Source organism: Phyllobates terribilis, unplaced genomic scaffold, assembly GCF_046119375.1.
Source record: "Phyllobates terribilis strain yellow unplaced genomic scaffold, ASM4611937v1 Scaffold_1__5_contigs__length_1240528914, whole genome shotgun sequence".
NCBI lineage: Eukaryota > Metazoa > Chordata > Amphibia > Anura > Dendrobatidae > Phyllobates > Phyllobates terribilis.
This window is the reverse complement of record NW_027362761.1, coordinates 610,585,632-610,608,111: the sequence shown is the minus strand read 5'-3', so window position 1 is coordinate 610,608,111 and position 22,480 is coordinate 610,585,632. Positions and strand designations below refer to the sequence as shown.

At 53.8% G+C, this 22,480-nt stretch overlaps 1 protein-coding gene and 1 pseudogene across 1 annotated transcript in view; both read right to left on the bottom strand.

The window, feature by feature from the left end:
- The window catches only part of LOC141272630 (uncharacterized), a 70,929-nt pseudogene that overhangs the window by 23,122 nt on the left and 25,327 nt on the right, over positions 1 to 22,480 (bottom strand).
- The window catches only part of LOC141165233 (uncharacterized), a 57,336-nt gene that overhangs the window by 11,362 nt on the left and 23,494 nt on the right, over positions 1 to 22,480 (bottom strand). Inside the window, exons 6-9 of the mRNA XM_073650859.1 lie at positions 21,606 to 21,718; positions 21,464 to 21,542; positions 21,265 to 21,362; positions 21,025 to 21,142 (exon numbers count right to left, since the gene is read on the bottom strand). Of these exons, the coding sequence (XP_073506960.1) occupies positions 21,025 to 21,142; positions 21,265 to 21,362; positions 21,464 to 21,542; positions 21,606 to 21,718 (408 nt within the window). The remainder of the gene's footprint in view (positions 1 to 21,024; positions 21,143 to 21,264; positions 21,363 to 21,463; positions 21,543 to 21,605; positions 21,719 to 22,480) is intronic.

The following is a 22,480-nucleotide window of genomic DNA, read 5'->3' as shown; positions in this document are numbered from 1 at the left end:
CCCTCCTCCCCTCCCTCCATGGCACACAGGACACCCTCCTCCCCTCCCTCCATGGCACACAGGACACCCTCCTCCCCTCCCTCCATGGCACACAGGACACCCTCCTCCCCTCCCTCCGTGGCACACAGGACACCCTCCTCCCCTCCCTCCGTGGCACACAGGACACCCTCCTCCCTCCGTGGCACACAGGACACCCTCCTCCCCTCCCTCCATGGCACACAGGACACCCTCCTCCCCTCCCTCCACGGCACACAGGACACCCTCCTCCCTCCATGGCACACAGGACACCCTCCTCCCTCCATGGCACACAGGACACCCTCCTCCCTCCATGGCACACAGGACACCCTCCTCCCCTCCCTCCATGGCACACAGGACACCCTCCTCCCCTCCCTCCATGGCACATAGGACACCCTCCTCACCGGCACACAGGACACCCTCCTCCCCTCCCTCCACGGCACACAGGACACCCTCCTCCCCTCCCTACATGGCACACAGGAAACCCTCCTCCCCTCCCTCCATGGCACAGAGGACACCCTCCTCACCGGCACACAGGACACCCTCCTCCCCTCCCTCCATGGCACACAGGACACCTTCCTCCCCTCCCTCCATGGCACACAGGACACCCTCCTCCCCTCCCTCCATGGCACACAGGACACCCTCCTCCCCTCCCTCCACGGCACACAGGACACCCTCCTCCCCTCCCTCCACGGCACACAGGACACCCTCCTCCCCTCCCTCCACGGCACAAAGGACACCCTCCCCCATGGCACACAGGACACCCTCCTCCCCTCCCTCCATGGCATACAGGACACCCTCCTCCCCTCCCCCCATTGCACACAGGACACCCTCCTCCCCTCCCTCCATGGCACACAGGACACCCTCCTCCCTCCGTGGCACACAGGACACCCTCCTCCCCTCCCTCCATGGCACACAGGACACCCTCCTCCCCTCCCTCCACGGCACACAGGACACCCTCCTCCCTCCATGGCACACAGGACACCCTCCTCCCTCCATGGCACACAGGACACCCTCCTCCCTCCATGGCACACAGGACACCCTCCCCTCCCTCCATGGCACAGAGGACACCCTCCTCCCCTCCCTCCATGGCACACAGGACACCCTCCTCCCCTCCCTCCATGGCACACAGGACACCCTCCTCCCCTCCCTCCATGGCACACAGGACACCCTCCTCCCCTACCTCCATGGCACACAGGACACCCTCCTCCCCTCCCTCCATGGCACACAGGACACCCTCCTCCCTCCGTGGCACACAGGACACCCTCCTCCCCTCCCTCCATGGCACACAGGACACCCTCCTCCCCTCCCTCCACGGCACACAGGACACCCTCCTCCCTCCATGGCACACAGGACACCCTCCTCCCTCCATGGCACATAGGACACCCTCCTCCCTCCATGGCACACAGGACACCCTCCTCCCCTCCCTCCATGGCACAGAGGACACCCTCCTCCCCTCCCTCCATGGCACACAGGACACCCTCCTCCCCTCCCTCCATGGCACACAGGACACCCTCCTCCCCTCCCTCCATGGCACACAGGACACCCTCCTCCCCTCCCTCCATGGCACACAGGACACCCTCCTCCCCTACCTCCATGGCACACAGGACACCCTCCTCCCCTCCCTCCATGGCACACAGGACACCCTCCTCCCCTCCCTCCATGGCACACAGGACACCCTCCTCCCCTCCCTCCATGGCACACAGGACACCCTCCTCCCCTCCCTCCATGGCACACAGGACACCCTCCTCCCTCCATGGCACACAGGACACCCTCCTCCCTCCATGGCACACAGGACACCCTCCTCCCCTCCCTCCATGGCACACAGGACACCCTCCTCCCCTCCCTCCATGGCACACAGGACACCCTCCTCCCCTACATGGCACACAGGACACCTCCTCCCTCCATGGCACACAGGACACCCTCCTCACCTCCCTCCATGGCACAGAGGACACCCTCCTCACCTCCCTCCATGGCACAGAGGACACCCTCCTCCCCTCCCTCCATGGCACACAGGACACCCTCCTCCCCTCCCTCCACGGCACACAGGACACCCTTCTCTCCTCCCTCCATGGCACAGAGGACACCCTCCTCCCTCCATGGCACACAGGACACCCTCCTCCCCTCCCTCCACGGCACACAGGACACCCTCCTCCCCTCCCTCCACGGCACACAGGACACCCTCCTCCCCTCCCTCCACGGCACACAGGACACCCTCCTCCCCTCCCTCCACGGCACACAGGACACCCTCCTCCCCTCCCTCCACGGCACACAGGACACCCTCCTCCCCTCCCTCCACTGCACACAGGACACCCTCCTCCCCTCCCTCCACGGCACACCCTCCTCCCCTCCCTCCATGGCACACAGGACACCCTCCTCCCCTCCCTCCATGGCACACAGGGCACCCTCCTCCCCTCCCTCCACGGCACACAGGACACCCTCCTCCCCTCCCTCCACGGCACACAGGACACCCTCCTCCCCTCCCTCCACGGCACACAGGACACCCTCCTCCCCTCCCTCCATGGCACACAGGGCACCCTCCTCCCCTCCCTCCACGGCACACAGGAAACCCTCCTCCCCTCCCTCCATGGCACACAGGACACCCTTCTCCCTTCATGGCACACAGGACACCCTCCTCCCCTCCCTCCACGGCACCCAGGACACCCTCCTCCCCTCCCTCCATGGCACACAGGAAACCCTCCTCCCTCCATGGCACACAGGACACCGTCCTCCCCTCCCTCCACGGCACACAGGACACCCTCCTCCCCTCCCCCCATGGCACACAGGACACCCTCCTCCCCTCCCTCCATGGCACACAGGACACACTCCTCCCCTCCCTCCATGGCACACAGGACACCCTCCTCCCCTCCCTCCATGGCACACAGGACACCCTCCTCCCCTCCCTCCATGGCACACAGGACACCCTCCTCCCCTCCTTCCATGGCACACAGGACACCCTCCTCCCCTCCCTCCATGGCACACAGGACACCCTCCTCCCCTCCCTCCATGGCACACAGGGCACCCTCCTCCCTCCATGGCACACAGGACACCCTCCTCCCCTCCCTCCATGGCACACAGGACACCCTCCTCCCCTTCCTCCATGGCACATAGGACACCCTCCTCACCGGCACACAGGACACCCTCCTCCCCTCCCTCCATGGCACACAGGACACCTTCCTCCCCTCCCTCCATGGCACACAGGACACCCTCCTCCCCTCCCTCCATGGCACATAGGACACCCTCCTCCCCTCCCTCCATGGCACACAGGACACCCTCCTCCCCTCCCTCCATGGCACACAGGACACCCTCCTCCCCTCCCTCCATGGCACACAGGACACCCTCCTCCCTCCATGGCACACAGGACACCCTCCTCCCCTCCCTCCATGGCACACAGGACAACCTCCTCCCCTTCCTCCATGGCACATAGGACACCCTCCTCACCGGCACACAGGACACCCTCCTCCCCTCCCTCCACGGCACACAGGACACCCTCCTCCCCTCCCTCCATGGCACATAGGACACCCTCCTCACCGGCACACAGGACACCCTCCTCCCCTCCCTCCATGGCACACAGGACACCCTCCTCCCTCCACGGCACACAGGACACCCTCCTCCCTCCATGGCACAGAGGACACCTTCCTCCCCTCCCTCCATGGCACACAGGACACCCTCCTCCCCTCCCTCCATGGCACACAGGACACCCTCCTCCCCTCCCTCCACGGCACACAGGACACCCTCCTCCCCTCCCTCCATGGCACACAGGAAACCCTCCTCCCCTCCCTCCATGGCACATAGGACACCCTCCTCCCTCCATGGCACACAGGACACCCTCCTCCCCTCCCTCCATGGCACACAGGAAACCCTCCTCCCCTCCCTCCATGGCACACAGGAAACCCTCCTCCCCTCCCTCCATGGCACATAGGACACCCTCCTCCCTCCATGGCACACAGGACACCCTCCTCCCCTTCCTCCTGAAGGCCATGCAGAAGAAGCAGAGAGGGAATCACTTGACTGTCAGGCTGAGCGTGAGCAGTTTCTTTCCTACGATGACCCGTGTTTCCTGAATTATAGAGTCAGCATCAACACTGAGAGGAGAGGAGGGGGCCCCATCCAGTGTCTTTCACAGAGGCCTCAGTCTGTACGGCCCCTTTCCCTCCTCATTATGTTGATGCTGCTGCTGGCTCTAGGATAGACAAGACTCGGGACCCTGTGCAGCAGCACTGGCAGTATGTCTGCCCCCGACAGGCCCCCTTGTCACTTGCTGAAAAAAAATTGAGTCAGGGGACCACTTGGCCATGGACGTCTTCGAGCCCTTAACCACTTCGCGCCAGAGCCTGTTTTTGCCTTCGTGACCAGGCCAATTTTTTCAATTCTGACCACTGTCACTTTATGAGGTAATTACTCTGGAACGCTTCATCGTATTCCCCTGATTCTGAGATTGTTTTTCGTGACATATTGTACTTCATGATTGTGGTAAAATTTCTTCGATATCACTTGCGTTTATTTGTGAAAAAATCAGAAATTTGGCGAAAATTTTGAAAATTTTGCAATTTTCAAACTTTGAATTTTCATGCCCTTAAATCAGAGAGATATGTCACACAAAAGAATTAATAAATAACATTTCCCACATGTCTACTTTACATCAGCACAATTTTGGAACCAAAATTTTTTTCTGTTAGGAAGTTATAAGGGTTAAAAGTTGACCAGCGATTTCTCATTTTTACAACAAAATTTACAAAAACATTTTTTTAGGGACACATCTTATTTGAAGTGACTTTGAGGGGCCTTTATGACAGAAAATACCCAAAAGTGACACCATTCTAAAAACTGCACCCCTCAAGGTGCTCAAAACCACATTCAAGAAGTTTATTAACCCTTCAGGTGCTTCACAGGAATTTTTGGAATGTGGAAGAAAACAATGAACATTTAACTTTTTTTCACAAAACTGCTACTTTAGCCTCAAATTTTTAATTTTCACAAGGGCAGCCAGAAAAAATGGACCCCAAAATGTGTTGTGCAATTTCTCCTGAGCACGCTGATACCCCATATGTGGTGCAAAGCCACTGTTTGGGCGCACGGCATGGCTCGGAAGGTAAGGAGCGCCATTTGACTTTTGGAATGGAAATTTGACTGGAATCGATAGCGGACGCCATGTTGCATTTGGAGAGTCCCTGAGGTGCCTAAACAGAGGAAACCCCCAACAAGTCACCCCATTTTGGAAACTAGACCCCTCAAGGAACTTATCTAGATGTGTGGTGAGCACCTTGAACCCCCAGGGGCTTCACAGAATTTTATAATGTTGAAGTGTGAAAATAAAAAAACACATTTTTAACACAAAACTGCTACTTTAGCCTCAAATTTTTAATTTTCACAAGGGCAGCCAGAAAAAATGGACCCCAAAATATGTTGTGCAATTTCTCCTGAGCACGCTGATACCCCATATGTGGTGCAAAGCCACTGTTTGGGCGCACGGCATGGCTCGGAAGGTAAGGAGCGCCATTTGACTTTTGGAATGGAAATTTGACTGGAATGGATAGCGGACGCCATGTTGCATTTGGAGAGCCCCTGAGGTGCCTAAACAGAGGAAACCCACAACAAGTGACCGAATTTTACAATCTACTCCTCTGTATAAATTAATCTAGTGGTGGGAAAATAAGTAGATAGGTAAATGGTCACTAAACCCATAGATGAATTCCCACAGAGGTGTCATTTCCATAATGGGGTCACTTCATGCTGTTCTGGCACTTTTCAGAGTACCAGAGCTAAAGAATTCCCCCTGAAGTGACCCCATTTTGGAAATGACACCCCTCTGGGAATTCATCTATGGGTTTAGTGACCATTTTAACTCGATGGATGATTTCCAGAAACAAGCACGCAATGGAAGGTTTAGATTCTGGAGAACCCCCCCTGGAAATTAAGTGAGCTCTACTCGAATGTGTCATTCACTAAATGAACCAAATGTTTGAATGACAAATTGGGATACATTTTTACAGTTTAAAAACGTGGTTCTGTGCGGTAGATTTTAAAGCAGTCAGTGACGCATAAGGCTGGCAATGATGGGCATTGTGGGCAATAGTAGCGGGTATCACGCCTCATTCCTCTCTTAGTACATACACGACATCTTTTCTGGGGGTTCCTTCTTGTTTCCGTTGCTGGAATAAGTGCAATAAAATGTCGCTCAGTGAGTCTTTTCACATCCTCAGATTCTAATGGATGAGCGGGGCTAACACTTTGAAAGACAAGATTTTCAATTACCTTTTCTTGATAATCAAGAAAAGGATCTGAATTTCCTGCTTTTTTGTACAACACAAAAGAATTGTATGTGGCCACCTGAAACAAATAAATAACCAACTTTTTATACCAGGTATAGGACTTTCTTGATACCTGGTATGGCTGTAGAACCTGGTCTGCAAGGTCCACACCCCCCATGTGTTTGTTGTAGTCAATGACTGACACAGGTTTTTGCTTCGGAGTGGTGGATCCTAGTTCTACAGTGGCCCTTGTGGCATCTGTGTGGATCGAGCTGAGGACAAAAATATCCCTCTTATCCCTATATTTCAGGGCAAGCAGCTCTCCGTTGCGTACAGCCCCTGACTGCCCCTTTTGAAACTTTTGGTTGACCAATGGTTGTGGAAACCCCTGACGGTTTTTACGGATGGTCCCACAAGCCCCGATGTTGTGTTCAACCAGACTTTTAAATAGGGGTATGCTGGTGTAATAATTGTCCACATATAGATTGTAGCCTTTTTGAAAAAATGGACTTATCAGCTCCCAAACAATTTTTGCAGATGTCCCCAGATAAGTAGGGCATCCTGGTGGGTTTAGCTGGCTGTCTTTCCCCTCATATATGCGGAAAGTGGATGTGTATCCGGTTGAACTTTCGCACATTTTATAGAGCTTTATTCCAAACCTTGCCCTTTTAGATGGGATAAATTGCTTGAGGTGCAGTCTTCCTTTGGATTTTACAAGGGACTCGTCTATAGAAATATTTTGTGTTGGGGTGTAGAGGCTTAAGAATTTTTCTGACAAATTTTCAATGATGGGTCTAATTTTATATAACCTGTCATGTTCTGGGGCATTTCTGAGCAGGCATTGACTATTGTCGTTAAAATGCCAAAACCGCATGAGCATTTCATAACGGGTCCTAGGCAGAACGACTGAAAACATAGGGGTGGCTTGAACAGGGTGGTTGGACCAGTAGGATCGAATGCTCGGTTTTTTAACAAGCCCCATGGCAAATGTAAGTCCTAAAAATTTTTTTATTTCCGGGACATTAGTTGGTGTCCATAAATTTGCCCTAGCATAGTAAGATCGGGGATTCTGGCTTATGAATTGGGACGCGTATAAATTTGTTTGCACGACAATAAGCTCTAGCAAGCTGTCTGTAAAAAACAAATTAAAAAAATGAATTGGTCCAAAATCTTCCACCTCCACATTTATACCAGGAGTGGCGTTGAAATCAGGGCTGAATGGAGCAGCCGAATCCGAAGCCTCCCATCTGGGAAATGCTAGATCATGTGGCAACGCCCCTTGTACACTGGCGTGCGCCAATTCACTAGTAGCAGGGACAGCGCTTGTACTGGGCAGTGTTCCCTGATTTGGAGACGTTTCTCCAGTAGCACTATTTGCCCCTATTGCTGTACTGGTCCTTGGGCTTGAGGATGGAACAGAATCACTGCTCATTTCTGGGCTCTCAGTGTCGCCGCTACTAAAGCCCTCAAAATCCATATCTCCATCTGAGATTGCGCTGTCATCAGTGTCAGAACACAGCAGGGCATACACCTCCTCTGCGGTATAAGTCTGACGGGCCATTTTATTTTTATATTTTTTGACTGGACTGAACGGACCGGACCGGACTGGACTGGACTGACCGGACTGGACTGACCGGACTGATCTGACAGGACTGACTGACCTGACAGGACTGACTGATCTGACAGGACTGACTGACTGATCTGACAGGACTGACTGACTGACTGATCTGACAGGACTGACTGACTGATAGATCTGACAGGACTGACTGACAGATCTGACAGGACTGACTGATAGATCTGACAGGACTGACTGACTGATAGATCTGACAGGACTGACTGACTGACTGATCTGACAGGACTGACTGACTGACTGATCTGACAGGACTGACTAACCCTAACTCTTACTTTCTTTTTTATTTTATTTTTTTCACTTTAACTGTGGCAAGGCTGACACAGCTCTTGTCACACTGTTTCTCCTCTGCTCTCTCACTGAGATCGGAGGAGAAACAGTGTATTTATCAGGCAGATCGCCCGGGAAAGTTTGTTGCTAAAACAAACTTCCCTGGTGATCTCTCTGATTGGCTGGTGTGACGCTGACATCATCGAGACCTGAGCCAATCAGGTCTCGATGATGTCAGAGGTCAGAGCACGGGATCCCCGCCGCTCCTGAGGTATGTGGGGGGTCCCGATCACCGACCACCAGCTGTCACTATCTTTTATGGATCGCGGCATCAAGAAGATAGGAACAGGTTAACATCATGGGGACCTGATCCATTCAGGTCCCCATGATGCCACATGTCAGAGCTATCGCTCTGAACCGGTACCGCAGCGCTAGCAGGACCCTGGGGGTCCTGAGCGCTGCGGGACCACCCACCGTTTTTAAACGTCGGCGCTGCACAGAGCCCGGGCAGCGCCGACGTTTATGTACAGTGGGCGGCCCTGAACCGGTTAAGAAGATCAGTCAGGGGGCAGCTATCCTGGTGAAATTCGGGATAAATCGCCGATAATACCCCACCATTCCTAGAAACACCCGAACTTGCTTCTTGAATTTCAGATAGCCTCCACCTCCACTTGTTTTTTTTCGCCCCTTCCGAGATGTAGCCCAAGTATTTTGCCTCTTCTTTCCCCATGGCGCACTTCTTTGGGTTTATCGTAAACCCTGACTTCCTTATAGCATCCAGTACCGCCTGGACCTTCTGTAAATTATTTCCTCAATCTGGGCTGAATATTATGATGTCAACCAGGTAAGCTGAGGCGTACTTCTCGTGAGATACTAGGATCCGATCCATGGCCCTCTGGAAGTTAGCTGGGGCTCCCTGCAGACTGAATGGCATCCCGGTGTATTGAAAGCACCCGTCAGGAGTAGAGAAGGCCGTCTTCTCCTTGGCACTTGGAGACAAGAGAATCTGCCAGTACCCTTTCGTTAGGTCCAGGGTGGTAATATATCTGGCTGACCCTAGCCTCTCAATAAGCTCATGAGGGGCATCGGATATGTGTTGAACTTTGACACCTCATTCAGCTTCCTGTAGCTATTACAGAACCGCCATTCTCCATTCGGCTTCGGCACCAGGACAATGGGGCTGGACTAGCCGCTCTTTGACTACTCGATCATGCCCAGGCTCAACGTTCTCCTCACCTCTTTGGAGATCACCTCGCAGTGGGCTTCAGAAATCTGATATGTCCTTTGATTCACCCTCACATGCGGCTCCTTCAAGTTTTCATGCTCGACCACCTATGTACAACCTGGCAGCTCTGAAAACAAGTCCCGGTTCTGCTGAAGCAACTCTCGCCACTGTTGCTTTTGGGCCAGTGATAGTGTCTCTGCCACTGTAACATCCTCGACTCGGGCTTCAGGATGGGCCCCCAGGCACGTAGCTTCCACCGGCTTCCTGTCTCGCCAAGGTTTGAGCAGGTTAACACCCGGTCTCCAGGGCTGAACTGTCTCAGTGTAGCGCTGGCGTCCCTGCCCTCTGCTAGGCAGGGACGCTGCTCCCCTCACCGCTCTGCTCCGTGCCCGGCGTCCTCTCCCCGCTCTGCTGTCAGCGCGCGCTCCTTCCCGGCGTCCTCCTCCCGCTCTGCTCTCAGCGCGCGCCCCTTCCCGGCCCCTGTGCTTAGGGCGCGCGCGCGCGCGCTCCCCTCCTCTTAAAGGGGCCGCGCGCGCCGCCCTAAGGAGTCCCCGGCCAATGGCCGGAGGACTTCATCATATATAAGGCACCTCCTCCAAAATGGAGGTGCCCGAGCAATGTTGTTTGCACCTGTGTCTCACCTGTGCTTCAGCCCTCAGGTCCCGTTGCCAGTTACCTGCCAGTTACCTGCCTGATTCCTGCCAGTTACCTGCCTGATTCCTGCCTGAATACTTGTTACCTGTCTGCCAGTCTGAGGTCCGACGGTCTGCCTTACTACTCCTGTCAGTCTGTCTAAGGACCAGCCTGCCCGCTCACCTGGGAGCGCATATCAGCTACCTGCCTGCTTGCCTGAGGTCCGACGGTCTGCCTTACTACTCCGGTCAGTCTGTCTATGGACCAGCTTGCCCGCTCACCTGGGAGCGCTTCTCCGTTACCTGCCTGCTTGCCAGCCCGGAGGCTCCGTTGTCACGTGCTGTGACCACCAGCTATCTCAGAGACTCTTGCCCGCTCACCTGGGAGCGCATCTCCGTTACCTGCCTGCTTGCCAGCCCGGAGGTCCCGTTGTCACGTGCGGTGACCACCAGCTATTCCTGAGACTCTTGCCCGCTCACCTGGGAGCGCTTCTCCGTTACCTGCCTGCCTGCCAGCCCGGAGGCTCCGCCGTCACGTGCCGTGACCACCTGCTATTCCAGAGACTCTCGCTTGCTCACCTGGGAGCACCAATCTACCATCTGCCTGCTAGCCTACCCGGAGGCTCTGCCATCACAGGTCGTACCTACCCCTTACCCAGAGACTGCCCTGATCACTTGCCGTATCTCCCTGTCCGTTCATCCAGAGACTGCCACCCGCTCCCTTACAAGGGCTGCCCCCTTGTATAGTAGCTCAGAGGTTCCGCCTCCCGTACCCGTTACAGTTTGCTCGGGCCATGGAACCCGGTGGCACCCAAGCTCCCTCGCTCTCGGACCTCTGTCTAGAACTGTCCCGTCAGAGGTCCCAACAGGAGGCCATCCTGGGTCACCTGCGGAATGTTAATACTCGCCTGAACACTCTGTCTGATCCACCAACAACCTCCGCCAGTGCCATATCTTGCAATCCGGCAGCTCCGCTGCCCACTAATACTATGGTATCCTACCCCGGACCCCGGCTTTCTGCACCTCCTCGCTTCGGAGGCGACCCCGTCCAGGCTCGGGGCTTCTTAAATCAGTGCACCCTGCATTTTGAACTTTTGTCCTACCAGTTTAACTCCGACCGGGCCAAAATTGCCTTCATCATGTCCCATCTCACCGGGGAGGCCCTGGCCTGGCTGAATCCTCTATGGGAGAGAGGAGACCCCCTGGTGTCCAACTTGCCTGCTTTTCTCACGGCTTTCCGGAAAGTCTTCGACGAACCCGGACGGAAGACCTCATCTGCATCATCGTTGCTACGCCTCCGTCAGGGGAGTCTCACCGTGGGCCAATATGCCATACGGTTCCGTACCCTTGCCTCGGAGCTGGCCTGGGATAACGACGCTCTGGTTTCCGTCTTCTGGGAGGGTCTGTCCGGCCGTATTAAAGATGAACTTGCCGGTCGGGACATTCCTACCACTCTCGATGACTTAATAACTCTTGCCACCCGGATTGACCTACGGTTCCAGGAGCGTGCCAAAGAGGTCACCCGTGAGAGAAGGATTCCACGTTTAGCTCCTACTTTCCAGAAACCCGTCATTCCCTCCATTTCTCCCCAGGTACACTCTCCTGAGCCTATGCAGGTCGACCAGACCAAGATGGTCAAAACCCGTCAGGACTCACGCCGTGCCGAGGGAAGCTGCTTCTACTGTGGCAGTAAGGAGCACCGGATCCGTGCCTGTCCGGAGAGGTCGGGAAACGCCTGTGTCTAGGTTCGCTCAGAGAGGTCCACCTAGACAAGAATAAATCCTCTCCATCCCTGCTGTTGTCAGTTTCGATCATCTACGGGGAGAACCGTTATTTCGAACTAGCCCAACTTGACTCTGGAGCAGCCGGGAACCTTATTTCACAGTCCCTGGTTGAGAAATACCGCATCCCCACCAAACCTCTGGCTGTACCCTTGTCTGTCGCTGCCGTGGATGGGGGCCTCTTACCTCGCCCCATTCAACTCATCACCGAATCCATCACCCTGCAGGTGGGAATGCTGCATTCTGAAAGTATCTCCTTTCATGTTCTACCTGGACTCTCTCACGCCCTCTTGCTAGGTCTGCCCTGGCTCCAGAGACATGCACCCGTGCTAGACTGGCAAACCGGAGAGGTCCTTCGCTGGGGACAAGACTGTCATAAAACCTGCCTGGTTCCCGTCCATCCCGTCCGTCCCTCTCCTACCCCAGCTAATCTACCTGGACTTCCGATTCCTTATTGGTCTTATGCAGATGTCTTTAATAAAAAGGAGGCAGAGACATTACCACCACATAGACCATACGACTGTCCCATCGATCTGCTACCCGGTACTACTCCTCCCCGTGGGCGTATCTATCCTTTATCCGCTGCTGAGACCCGGTCAATGTCCGAATATATTGAGGAGAATCTGGCCAGAGGATTCATCCGGAAATCTACCTCCCCGGCGGGAGCAGGCTTCTTTTTCGTCAAAAAGAAGGACGGCTCTCTCCGTCCCTGTATAGACTATAGAGGCCTAAACCTGATCACGGTGAAGAATAAGTACCCCCTTCCGCTCATTCCAGAATTATTTGATCGTCTGAGGGGGGCTAGGATCTTCACCAAACTGGACCTTCGTGGGGCGTACAACCTGGTTCGTATTCGTCAGGGGGATGAATGGAAGACGGCATTCAACACCCGGGACGGCCACTATGAATACCTGGTAATGCCCTTTGGTCTCTGTAACGCTCCTGCCGTCTTTCAAGAGTTGGTCAATGACATCTTCCGGGACCTTCTCTACTCCTGCGTAGTGGTGTACCTGGACGACATCTTGGTCTTCTCTCCGGATCTCCAGACTCACCGGAGGGACGTTCGTCAGGTCCTGCTCAGGCTAAGGCAGAACCATCTCTACGCTAAATTTGAGAAGTGCCTCTTTGAGCAGACCTCGCTTCCGTTTCTGGGCTACATTATCTCTCAGACCGGCCTACAAATGGATCCTGAGAAACTGTCTGCCATCGAGAAATGGCCCCGACCGGAGGGGTTGAAGGCCATTCAGCGATTCCTGGGCTTCGCCAACTACTACCGCCTCTTCATACCACACTTCTCTTCCCGGACGGCCCCAATTTCTGCGCTCACCCGTAAAGGTACTAATCCCAAAGAGTGGCCACCCGAAGCAGAGGAGGCCTTTCTTTCCCTTAAACAGGCCTTCTCTTCCGCCCCGGTGCTGCATCGCCCAGATGGCAACAAGCAGTTCTTCCTGGAAGTTGACGCCTCCTCCTCTGGAGCCGGAGCGGTACTTACTCAAAAATCATCTTCCGGGAGGATGGTAACTTGTGGCTTCTTCTCTAAACTCTTCTCCTCCTCTGAGCGCAACTATTCCATAGGAGACCGAGAGTTATTGGCCATCAAACTGGCATTGGAGGAGTGGCGTTACCTGCTCGAGGGGGCTCTTCACCCGGTAATAATTTACACTGACCACAAGAACTTGGCTTACCTCCAGCATGCCCAGAGACTTAACCCGCGCCAAGCCCGGTGGTCCTTGTTTTTTGCTCGTTTTGATTTTGTCCTTCATTTTCGCCCGGCTGACAAAAACGTCAAGGCGGACGCCTTGTCTCGATCCTTTCTGGTGTCTGATCTCGAGGAGGATCCGAAACATATCATCGATCCCGCCAGAGTAATGCAGGTGGCTCCCGTGAGTCTAAATCGTCTTCCTCCTGGTAAGACGTTCGTACCAGTACCTGATCGGGAGAAGATCCTACACTGGGGTCATTCGTCTAAACTAGCTGGCCACGCCGGTCAGAAAAAGACCCTCCAGCTTATTACCCGGCACTACTGGTGGCCTAACCTGCACAAGGATGTAATAGACTTTGTTTCTGCCTGTGTGTCCTGCGCCCGCAACAAAGTTCCGAGACGCCTGCCGGCCGGCCGCCTCCTACCTCTGCCAGTACCTGCTGCCCCCTGGCAGCATATAGCGATGGACTTCATTACTGATCTGCCCGTCTCTGCCGGTTGTACAGTCATTTGGGTGGTCGCTGACCGCTTCTCCAAGATGGCTCACTTCATTCCACTGCCAGGTCTTCCGTCTGCACCCGAGCTGGCTAAAGACTTTATCCGCCACATCTTCCGTCTTCATGGCCTGCCCCGTCACATCGTGTCGGATCGTGGGGTACAGTTCACTTCCCGTTTCTGGAGAGCCACTTGTAAATTGCTGGACGTCACCCTGGACTTCTCCTCCGCTTACCACCCACAGTCTAATGGTCAAGTGGAGCGGATCAATCAGAACCTGACCAGTTACCTTCGGCACTTCGTTAATGCCCACCATTCTGACTGGGTGGATCTCCTGCCATGGGCCGAATTCTCGTACAACAATCACGAGAGCGAGTCTTCCTCCAAATCCCCGTTTTTTGTAGTCTACGGTCAGCATCCTCGGATCCCGTTTCCCGTCTCCACCTCGGCGGACAATCCGGCTGCGGAATCTCTTGTTAACAAATTTTCCTCCATATGGGAGAGTACCCGGTCCGCACGCCTTCTGTCATCCGAGCGTATGAAAAGACACGCTGACAAAAAACGTCTGGACCCTCCTCAATTCCGCCCTGGGGATAAAGTCTGGCTCTCGTCCAAATATGTCCGGCTCAAGATCCCTTCCTATAAGTTAGGGCCTCGGTTCATCGGCCCACTGGAGGTCATCAGTCAGATCAACCCGGTGGCCTATAAATTGAAACTCCCGGCCAACTTACGGATCCCTAACTCCTTCCATGTATCTCTCCTCAAACCTGTGGTACTTAACTCTTTTTCCAAGTCTACAGGTACGCCTCCTGCTCCGGTTTCTGCTGAGGACGAGTTTGAGGTAGAGAACATTCTTGCCACCAAAAGGGTAAGAGGAAAGACCTTTTTTCTGGTAGATTGGAAGGGGTTTGGTCCTGAGGAGAGAACGTGGGAGCCCCGGGAGAACATCCATGCCCCTCTCATCCTAGCTAAATTTCTGTCTGGCCTAAAAAAAGGGGGGCCTAAAGGGGGGGGTACTGTAGTGCTGGCGTCCCTGCCCTCTGCTAGGCAGGGACGCTGCTCCCCTCACCGCTCTGCTCCGTGCCCGGCGTCCTCTCCCCGCTCTGCTGTCAGCGCGCGCTCCTTCCCGGCGTCCTCCTCCCGCTCTGCTCTCAGCGCGCGCCCCTTCCCGGCCCCTGTGCTTAGGGCGCGCGCGCGCGCGCTCCCCTCCTCTTAAAGGGGCCGCGCGCGCCGCCCTAAGGAGTCCCCGGCCAATGGCCGGAGGACTTCATCATATATAAGGCACCTCCTCCAAAATGGAGGTGCCCGAGCAATGTTGTTTGCACCTGTGTCTCACCTGTGCTTCAGCCCTCAGGTCCCGTTGCCAGTTACCTGCCAGTTACCTGCCTGATTCCTGCCAGTTACCTGCCTGATTCCTGCCTGAATACTTGTTACCTGTCTGCCAGTCTGAGGTCCGACGGTCTGCCTTACTACTCCTGTCAGTCTGTCTAAGGACCAGCCTGCCCGCTCACCTGGGAGCGCATATCAGCTACCTGCCTGCTTGCCTGAGGTCCGACGGTCTGCCTTACTACTCCGGTCAGTCTGTCTATGGACCAGCTTGCCCGCTCACCTGGGAGCGCTTCTCCGTTACCTGCCTGCTTGCCAGCCCGGAGGCTCCGTTGTCACGTGCTGTGACCACCAGCTATCTCAGAGACTCTTGCCCGCTCACCTGGGAGCGCATCTCCGTTACCTGCCTGCTTGCCAGCCCGGAGGTCCCGTTGTCACGTGCGGTGACCACCAGCTATTCCTGAGACTCTTGCCCGCTCACCTGGGAGCGCTTCTCCGTTACCTGCCTGCCTGCCAGCCCGGAGGCTCCGCCGTCACGTGCCGTGACCACCTGCTATTCCAGAGACTCTCGCTTGCTCACCTGGGAGCACCAATCTACCATCTGCCTGCTAGCCTACCCGGAGGCTCTGCCATCACAGGTCGTACCTACCCCTTACCCAGAGACTGCCCTGATCACTTGCCGTATCTCCCTGTCCGTTCATCCAGAGACTGCCACCCGCTCCCTTACAAGGGCCGCCCCCTTGTATAGTAGCTCAGAGGTTCCGCCTCCCGTACCCGTTACACTCAGTCTCGACGACCGATTGTAGACACTTGCCTGGGCCACTTATGTTTGTATGAGGCTTTCCCTTACAATTGGCATCATCCCTGCAATACTGTCTTGCATTTGGGCCACATGCTCGATGACGCTCCGGTGGGGTGTTACCTCGGCTTCCCAGGTCTCTTTCGCAATGCCCAATAGTCCCCGAGGGTGCTGCCCAGGGCCGGCTCCAGGTTTTTGTGGGCCCAGGGCGAAAGAGTCTCAGTAGGCCCTTTTAACACATACACGATTCATGATGCACAGATACGGCGGAGAAATATATATATATAGTACACAGGGCCCAGCCTGCCACCTCATCCTTCACATATGCAGACATGCGCGCACACACGGTACGCAGACACATGCACACACAAACGGTACGCAGACACATGCACGCACACACGGTACGCAGACACATGCACGCACACACGGTACGCAGACACATGCACGCACACACGGTACCCAGACACATGCACGCACACACGGTACCCAGACACATGCACGCACACACGGTACCCAGACACATGCACGCACACACGGTACCCAGACACATGCACGCACACACGGTACCCAGACACATGCACGCACACACTGTACCCAGACACATGCACGCACACACGGTACGCAGACACATGCACGCACACACGGTACCCAGACACATGCACGCACACACGGTACGCAGACATATGCACGCACACACGGTACGCAGACATATGCACGCACACACGGTAGGCAGACATGTACACATACAGACATACACATTTTTACACAAATTCTTAAAGACATATATAAAACAGACAAATATATATACACAGTCATATACACTGACATTCACATACATGCACTCACACAGACCCATTCCAAATATTTTTAATATGGGGATTGGGGAAGCCTCACTCACCTGTCCCCGGTCCAGTGTCCTGTCCAGCAGCTCCTCAGGTATGGGGCAGTGCAGGGCCCCCGGCGTGTCACAGACATCATGGCCCTGGAACATCAGAGGGGCCCACTTGCGGTCGGGTCCAGGCCCCTCCCGCCCATCTGTGCAGGACCTCCGCTCCGACGGTGTTTGATTGCCGGCACTCCCCCAGACATGGCCGCGCGCTGTCCGGCTGTGTCTGCTAGTAATGACGCGGCAGGGGCGACACACAAGCACAATTAAAGGTGCAGTGTCGCCCCTGCGTGTCATTACTAGCAGACACAGCCAGACAGCGCGCGGCCATGTCTTGGGGGAGTGCCGGCAATCAAGCAGCGCCTGCGTCCCTGAACAGGTGCCGAGGAAGCGGCCAGGGCCCCGACAGTGAGTGGGCGGTGGGCCCCTCTGATTTTCCAAGGCCCCGGCACTTGCCCGGGTACGCCGGGTGCTGACGCCGGCCCTGGTGCTTCCTGTATAGCATACTCGAAGAGTGAGAGTCCTTGGGGACCTTCCCTAATGGAGCATAGCAGGTAGGGGAGTAGGCAATCTCAGTCTCGGCCATCCTTCTCCTCGACCTTTGTAAGTATGGATTTTAGGGTCTTGTCGAACCTCTCCACCTGGCCGTCCGTCTGCTGATGGTACACTGACGTCCTGAGTTGTGTAATCTGGAGAGCCTTACACAACTCCCTCATCACTTTTGACATGAATTCCCTGGTCTGTCACGATCTCCTTTGGCAGGCCCGTCCAGGAGAAGATATGGACTATACTCAGGGCAGAGGAGTTTCTCAGTGGTACCACCTCCGGTACCATGTTGCATAGTCCAGCACCACAAGGATGTACTGGTTTCCCCTGGCGGACTTAACAAAGGGCCCTACAAGGTCCATAGCAATTCAGTCAAACGGGACCTCTATAATGGGTAACGGGACCAAGGGACTACAGAAGTGGGATACAGGAGCAGTTAACGGACACGTAGGACAGCACCGACAATAGCTGACCACCTCCCATTGACATCCAAGCCAGTAAAATCTTTGAAGGACCCCACCCAAGACATGAGAATGGGCTAGGTCTAGTACCCTACGTCTATAGGGTCCTGGTACCAACAGCTGTTCTAACACCTCCCCTCTCTGTTTAGTGACCCAATATAGCAGATTCTCATTAACTGAAAAATAAGGAAACCTGGTGTCAGCACCCGGCTCTTGGGCAACCCCATTTCTCACAGTCACAAAGCATTGTCCCATGCCCCTTTTAACGTAAGGTCCTCTATTTGAGCAGTCCCAAAATTCCCCCCGAAACTCCCATCTCAGGAATCTCAGCCTCTTGGGTCACCACCTTGTCCCCGTCAAGGACACACAAGGGGAATTCATTTGCCTTCGACTGCGATGAGGATTCAACATGGTGGAACCGTCTCCTGTCTGCGTCACATGGTACGCCTGCTTTCTGCCATAAGTTCCAGAAAAGGCTAAAGTCCCGCCCTATTATTACCAGGTGTAGCAGGCCCTCAACCGTCCCGACCTTATGGGACTCAGCCCCACAATTTGTTTTTATTATCATTGGGTGACGGGGTAGTCCTTGGCATCCCCATGGATACAGCGGATTCCCACATACTTCCCTGGGATCAACTGGTGGGGGAGTGTGGCCTTTACCAGGGTCACCAAACTTTCTGAGTCCAGAAGTCCCGACACTAACACTCCATTTATGGTCACGGGACATGACTGTGGCCCCTCATAGGGCTGATAAGCCACACTGCAGGCGGGGTAGGCATAGTATGAACCTACGCTGCAGTCCATCGGCTCAGAGGACATAGGACAACAAGCGGCTATGTGTCCAGGATTGTGACACCTCCAGCAGATCAAGACTTTCCTGGTGGCTTTTAGCAGACCCTCAGCAACCCCTTGGGACCTCGAACTACCCGAGTGGTGGCTATACCCCTCTTTTGGGATTCGGGCTTCCTCTGGGTTCCCCAGTATGGGAAGGCAGAACCTTCCGGCTTCCTTAGGGACCTCTCGGCCACCTTTCTACGAGGCCAATCAGGTAGTCCGCATTCCAGAGGTCTCCCTGCACAATCCAGGTCTGCACGGGCCTAGGGAAGGAATGCCAATTTGGAACAATATGCCAAGAGGTGAACCCTTTGAGCTCTGACTGACATAGTCACTCCAGCATGTGCCAGTATCTCAGTTTTCAGTTTCAAATATTCGCGGACATCCAGTAAGGCTAGATTATAATAAACCTTTTGGGGCTTGCTAGTCAGATAGGGTTCCAGCACCTCTGCCCACTGCTCTACCACCGGCTCGAAAACAGTCAAAAATGCTTCCACATCAACCCCCGGGGTCATTTTTTGTATGGTTCATCTTAATGCTTTTCGGACGTACGAATCATCACCTGGAGTTGGGGGGAGGGGCTGCCGGCCTCCCATGAACCGCCTCTGAGAGCAACTCCATCTGCTGTTGCTGCTGTCTGAGCTGGTCTTGTTGGTGCTGCTGCTGTTGTTGGATCTATTGCAATATTAGCTTACTTGTGTCCTGCTGGGCTAACACAAGACGCTTGACCAGGTCCTCCATACTGTCTGTCTTTGTTTCCTGGCTAATGGCCGCCTTTACCCAGGACATGCGGTTTGTCCTCAGAGGTTACACATGCCTCCTGGGGATCTTGCCCGCACTTCTACCGCCACCTGTGGTACATCGGCTCACTTGATTGTACATAGAGGTATACAGGAACACTGTCTCTTTAAATTCTTCCCAGATTTATTAGGCAGCATAAACCATGGGAAGTAAAACAAACACGGCCCTTTGGGCAAAAACCGGAAAACAAAACAAAGTGGTGATACCAAACACAGTCCTTGTGGTAGCGGGGATCCACCCGCTCAGAGTCCAGCAAACACAGGTTTCAGATTGGCACAGAACACACAAGCTCCTCTCTGGAGCTAGCTTCTCCAGACACTGAACACTCAATGCCTCAGCAGGCCATGTATTTAAACCACAGACCACACCCTGGAGGGGAGATATGGAGGACAGCCTCCCATCCGCTCTATGGTTGTTCTCATAAAAACACACACGACTTAATCCCTCTTTGCACATAACATGCTGGAGGAAACTTAATGGTTTTAATTCACTGAGGTTAATAGCCTCAGGGAAACATATCTCCCCTCCAGCACCTTACCAGTGACTTTGTCACAATACGTTGATTGAACTAGGCCTCATAAACCAACATGATTGTTGCAGCTGTTTGTAGATACAAGCTCGTAATCCCTTTTATGATGAAGCAATTCTCCACCCGGCACAGAGGACTAAACATTTGTCATGTACTGTCACCTACCTGGTGTCCTCCGCTTGTCTCCGACTGAGACCTGTGTTCTGGTCCTCCTACATCCAAGATGGCCTCCATAGTGGCAGAGGGACGACAGCCGTATGTCTGACCCACACCTCCATAGCATGGCACTTACTGACTTACCATAGGGGTCTTCATGCCACTGGGCGGCTGGCCTGGATGAGGAGGGACCAGAACGCCGGCCTCAGTGTAGGAGGCAGTGGGAGGCAAACAGAGGCGACAGGTAGGACGACTCTACATGTGACATGTGTCGTCACTCATCAGCACCAGGCAGAGGCTGCTACATCCCCGAGATCCATAGGATGGGGAGATTCATCACCTGGAACACAAGCTCAGTCATTTATATGGCAGCAGGGACTTGTGTAAGAAACATATGAACGTAAAGGATGGAAGGAATATTATAGAAGGTGAAGGAAAACTAACTATGTGCTTCCTAAATCATTAAGAAGAGGTGTAAAGGCGGCCCCGGTATTCATCAGAGCACAGCCGGACTCTACAGGAGCAGCCGCGCCATCACCGGACGCTTCTGCTGTGATGTGGACGGCGGATAAAGCTTCACTGCACCGGAGACTGCACACGATACACACCAGTCATCATCATCATCATCATCGTCACCACACACGCCAGTCATCATCATCATCACACGCCGCTCATTATTACACACCTGTGGAAATATCTACAGGAATCTCCTCCTTCCCGTCACTCACACACGGCTGATCCTCCCTCGTCATCGCTTCTTCTTCTGTCTCATCCTCCTCTTTATTCTTAGTCGGATCTTCCTCCTGATATATCAGATGTAACAATCAGCACAATACAAGAAGCCACCAAAATCTGTGACATCTATGACCTCGATCAGAAATGTCCCCCCATATACAGATCCGGTACAGGGCTCAGCACCGTCTACCTGATGATCCTCCGGGATGCTGTGATTCTCCTCTGGACAGTCCTGGGGATACAGAGGACGGGGACATCTCTCTGGTGGATTTCTCCTCCTGGATCCATCTGTAGGAAACACACAGTGAATAGATTGTGTCATGTGATGATAAGATGATGGGAGTAGTAGTAGGTGACCACAGAATAGACATGATAGTCTCCCTCCTCACACTGCTGATCGGCCCATATTGCGGTCGCCTCTTGTGCTCCATGTATAACCTCAACCTTAATATCAATCAGATCTTCACCCTAAAAAGAACAATGTGAGATGAGCTCAGGTCCCATCACTTCATGGTCAGATGTTGTGGGGACTTCAGTGTCATCTACCTGATGATCCTCCGGGATGTTGTGATTCTCCTCTGGACAGTCCTGGGGATACAGAGGACGGGGACATCTCTCTGGTGGATTTCTCCTCCTGGATCCATCTGTGGAGACACAGAGACTGAATACATGACCTGTATTCCAGGCCGATTTCATGAGTTTAATTTTTTTAAAAATTCTGTGGAAGCAGAAAAGCAATGTCTGACCTTCATTTGTTCATTTTCATAGATTTTTAATTTATTATTACTTTTGTCAGATTCAAGTTATTTCTGTGACCATTGTGGGTTTTTCTTTCATTAAACGAGGTGTACCAACAATTTTGACCACGTGTGTAAAAATGGAGGAATTGTGATGGTAACCAGCTCTAACTCCAAGTCCTCAATTTCCATGACACCGACTCCAACTCCGACTCCACGACTCCCTCATACATGGCTCGTGTGTAAGTGATAAATTTACTGCAGTACAGATTCATCTCAGCTAAAAGTCCAGACCCTTAGATCAGGAATAGGAGAGACATTTATAGGACTTTTCATAACTTTCCCAAATTCTTATGAAAAAAAATAATCCACAAAACCTGCATTGAACGACTGCACCCAATTTATTATGTATTTTAGGAGTTGGAGTCCCTTTTTATACCGACTCCACCAAAATGAACACCGACTCCACAGCCCTGATGGTAAATATTTATACTTTGCTTTGATTGTTATTTAGACAATTCATATATCTTTGATAATTTTGTATTTTAATATTAGCTTTATAAGTATTATTCATAAAGCTATATCACAAGGCATTATATAGAGGTGTCTGTGTTCAGCTCTCTCTTGTTTTTAAAAGTACAGTTAATTGGACACAGCTAGCTTTAGTTT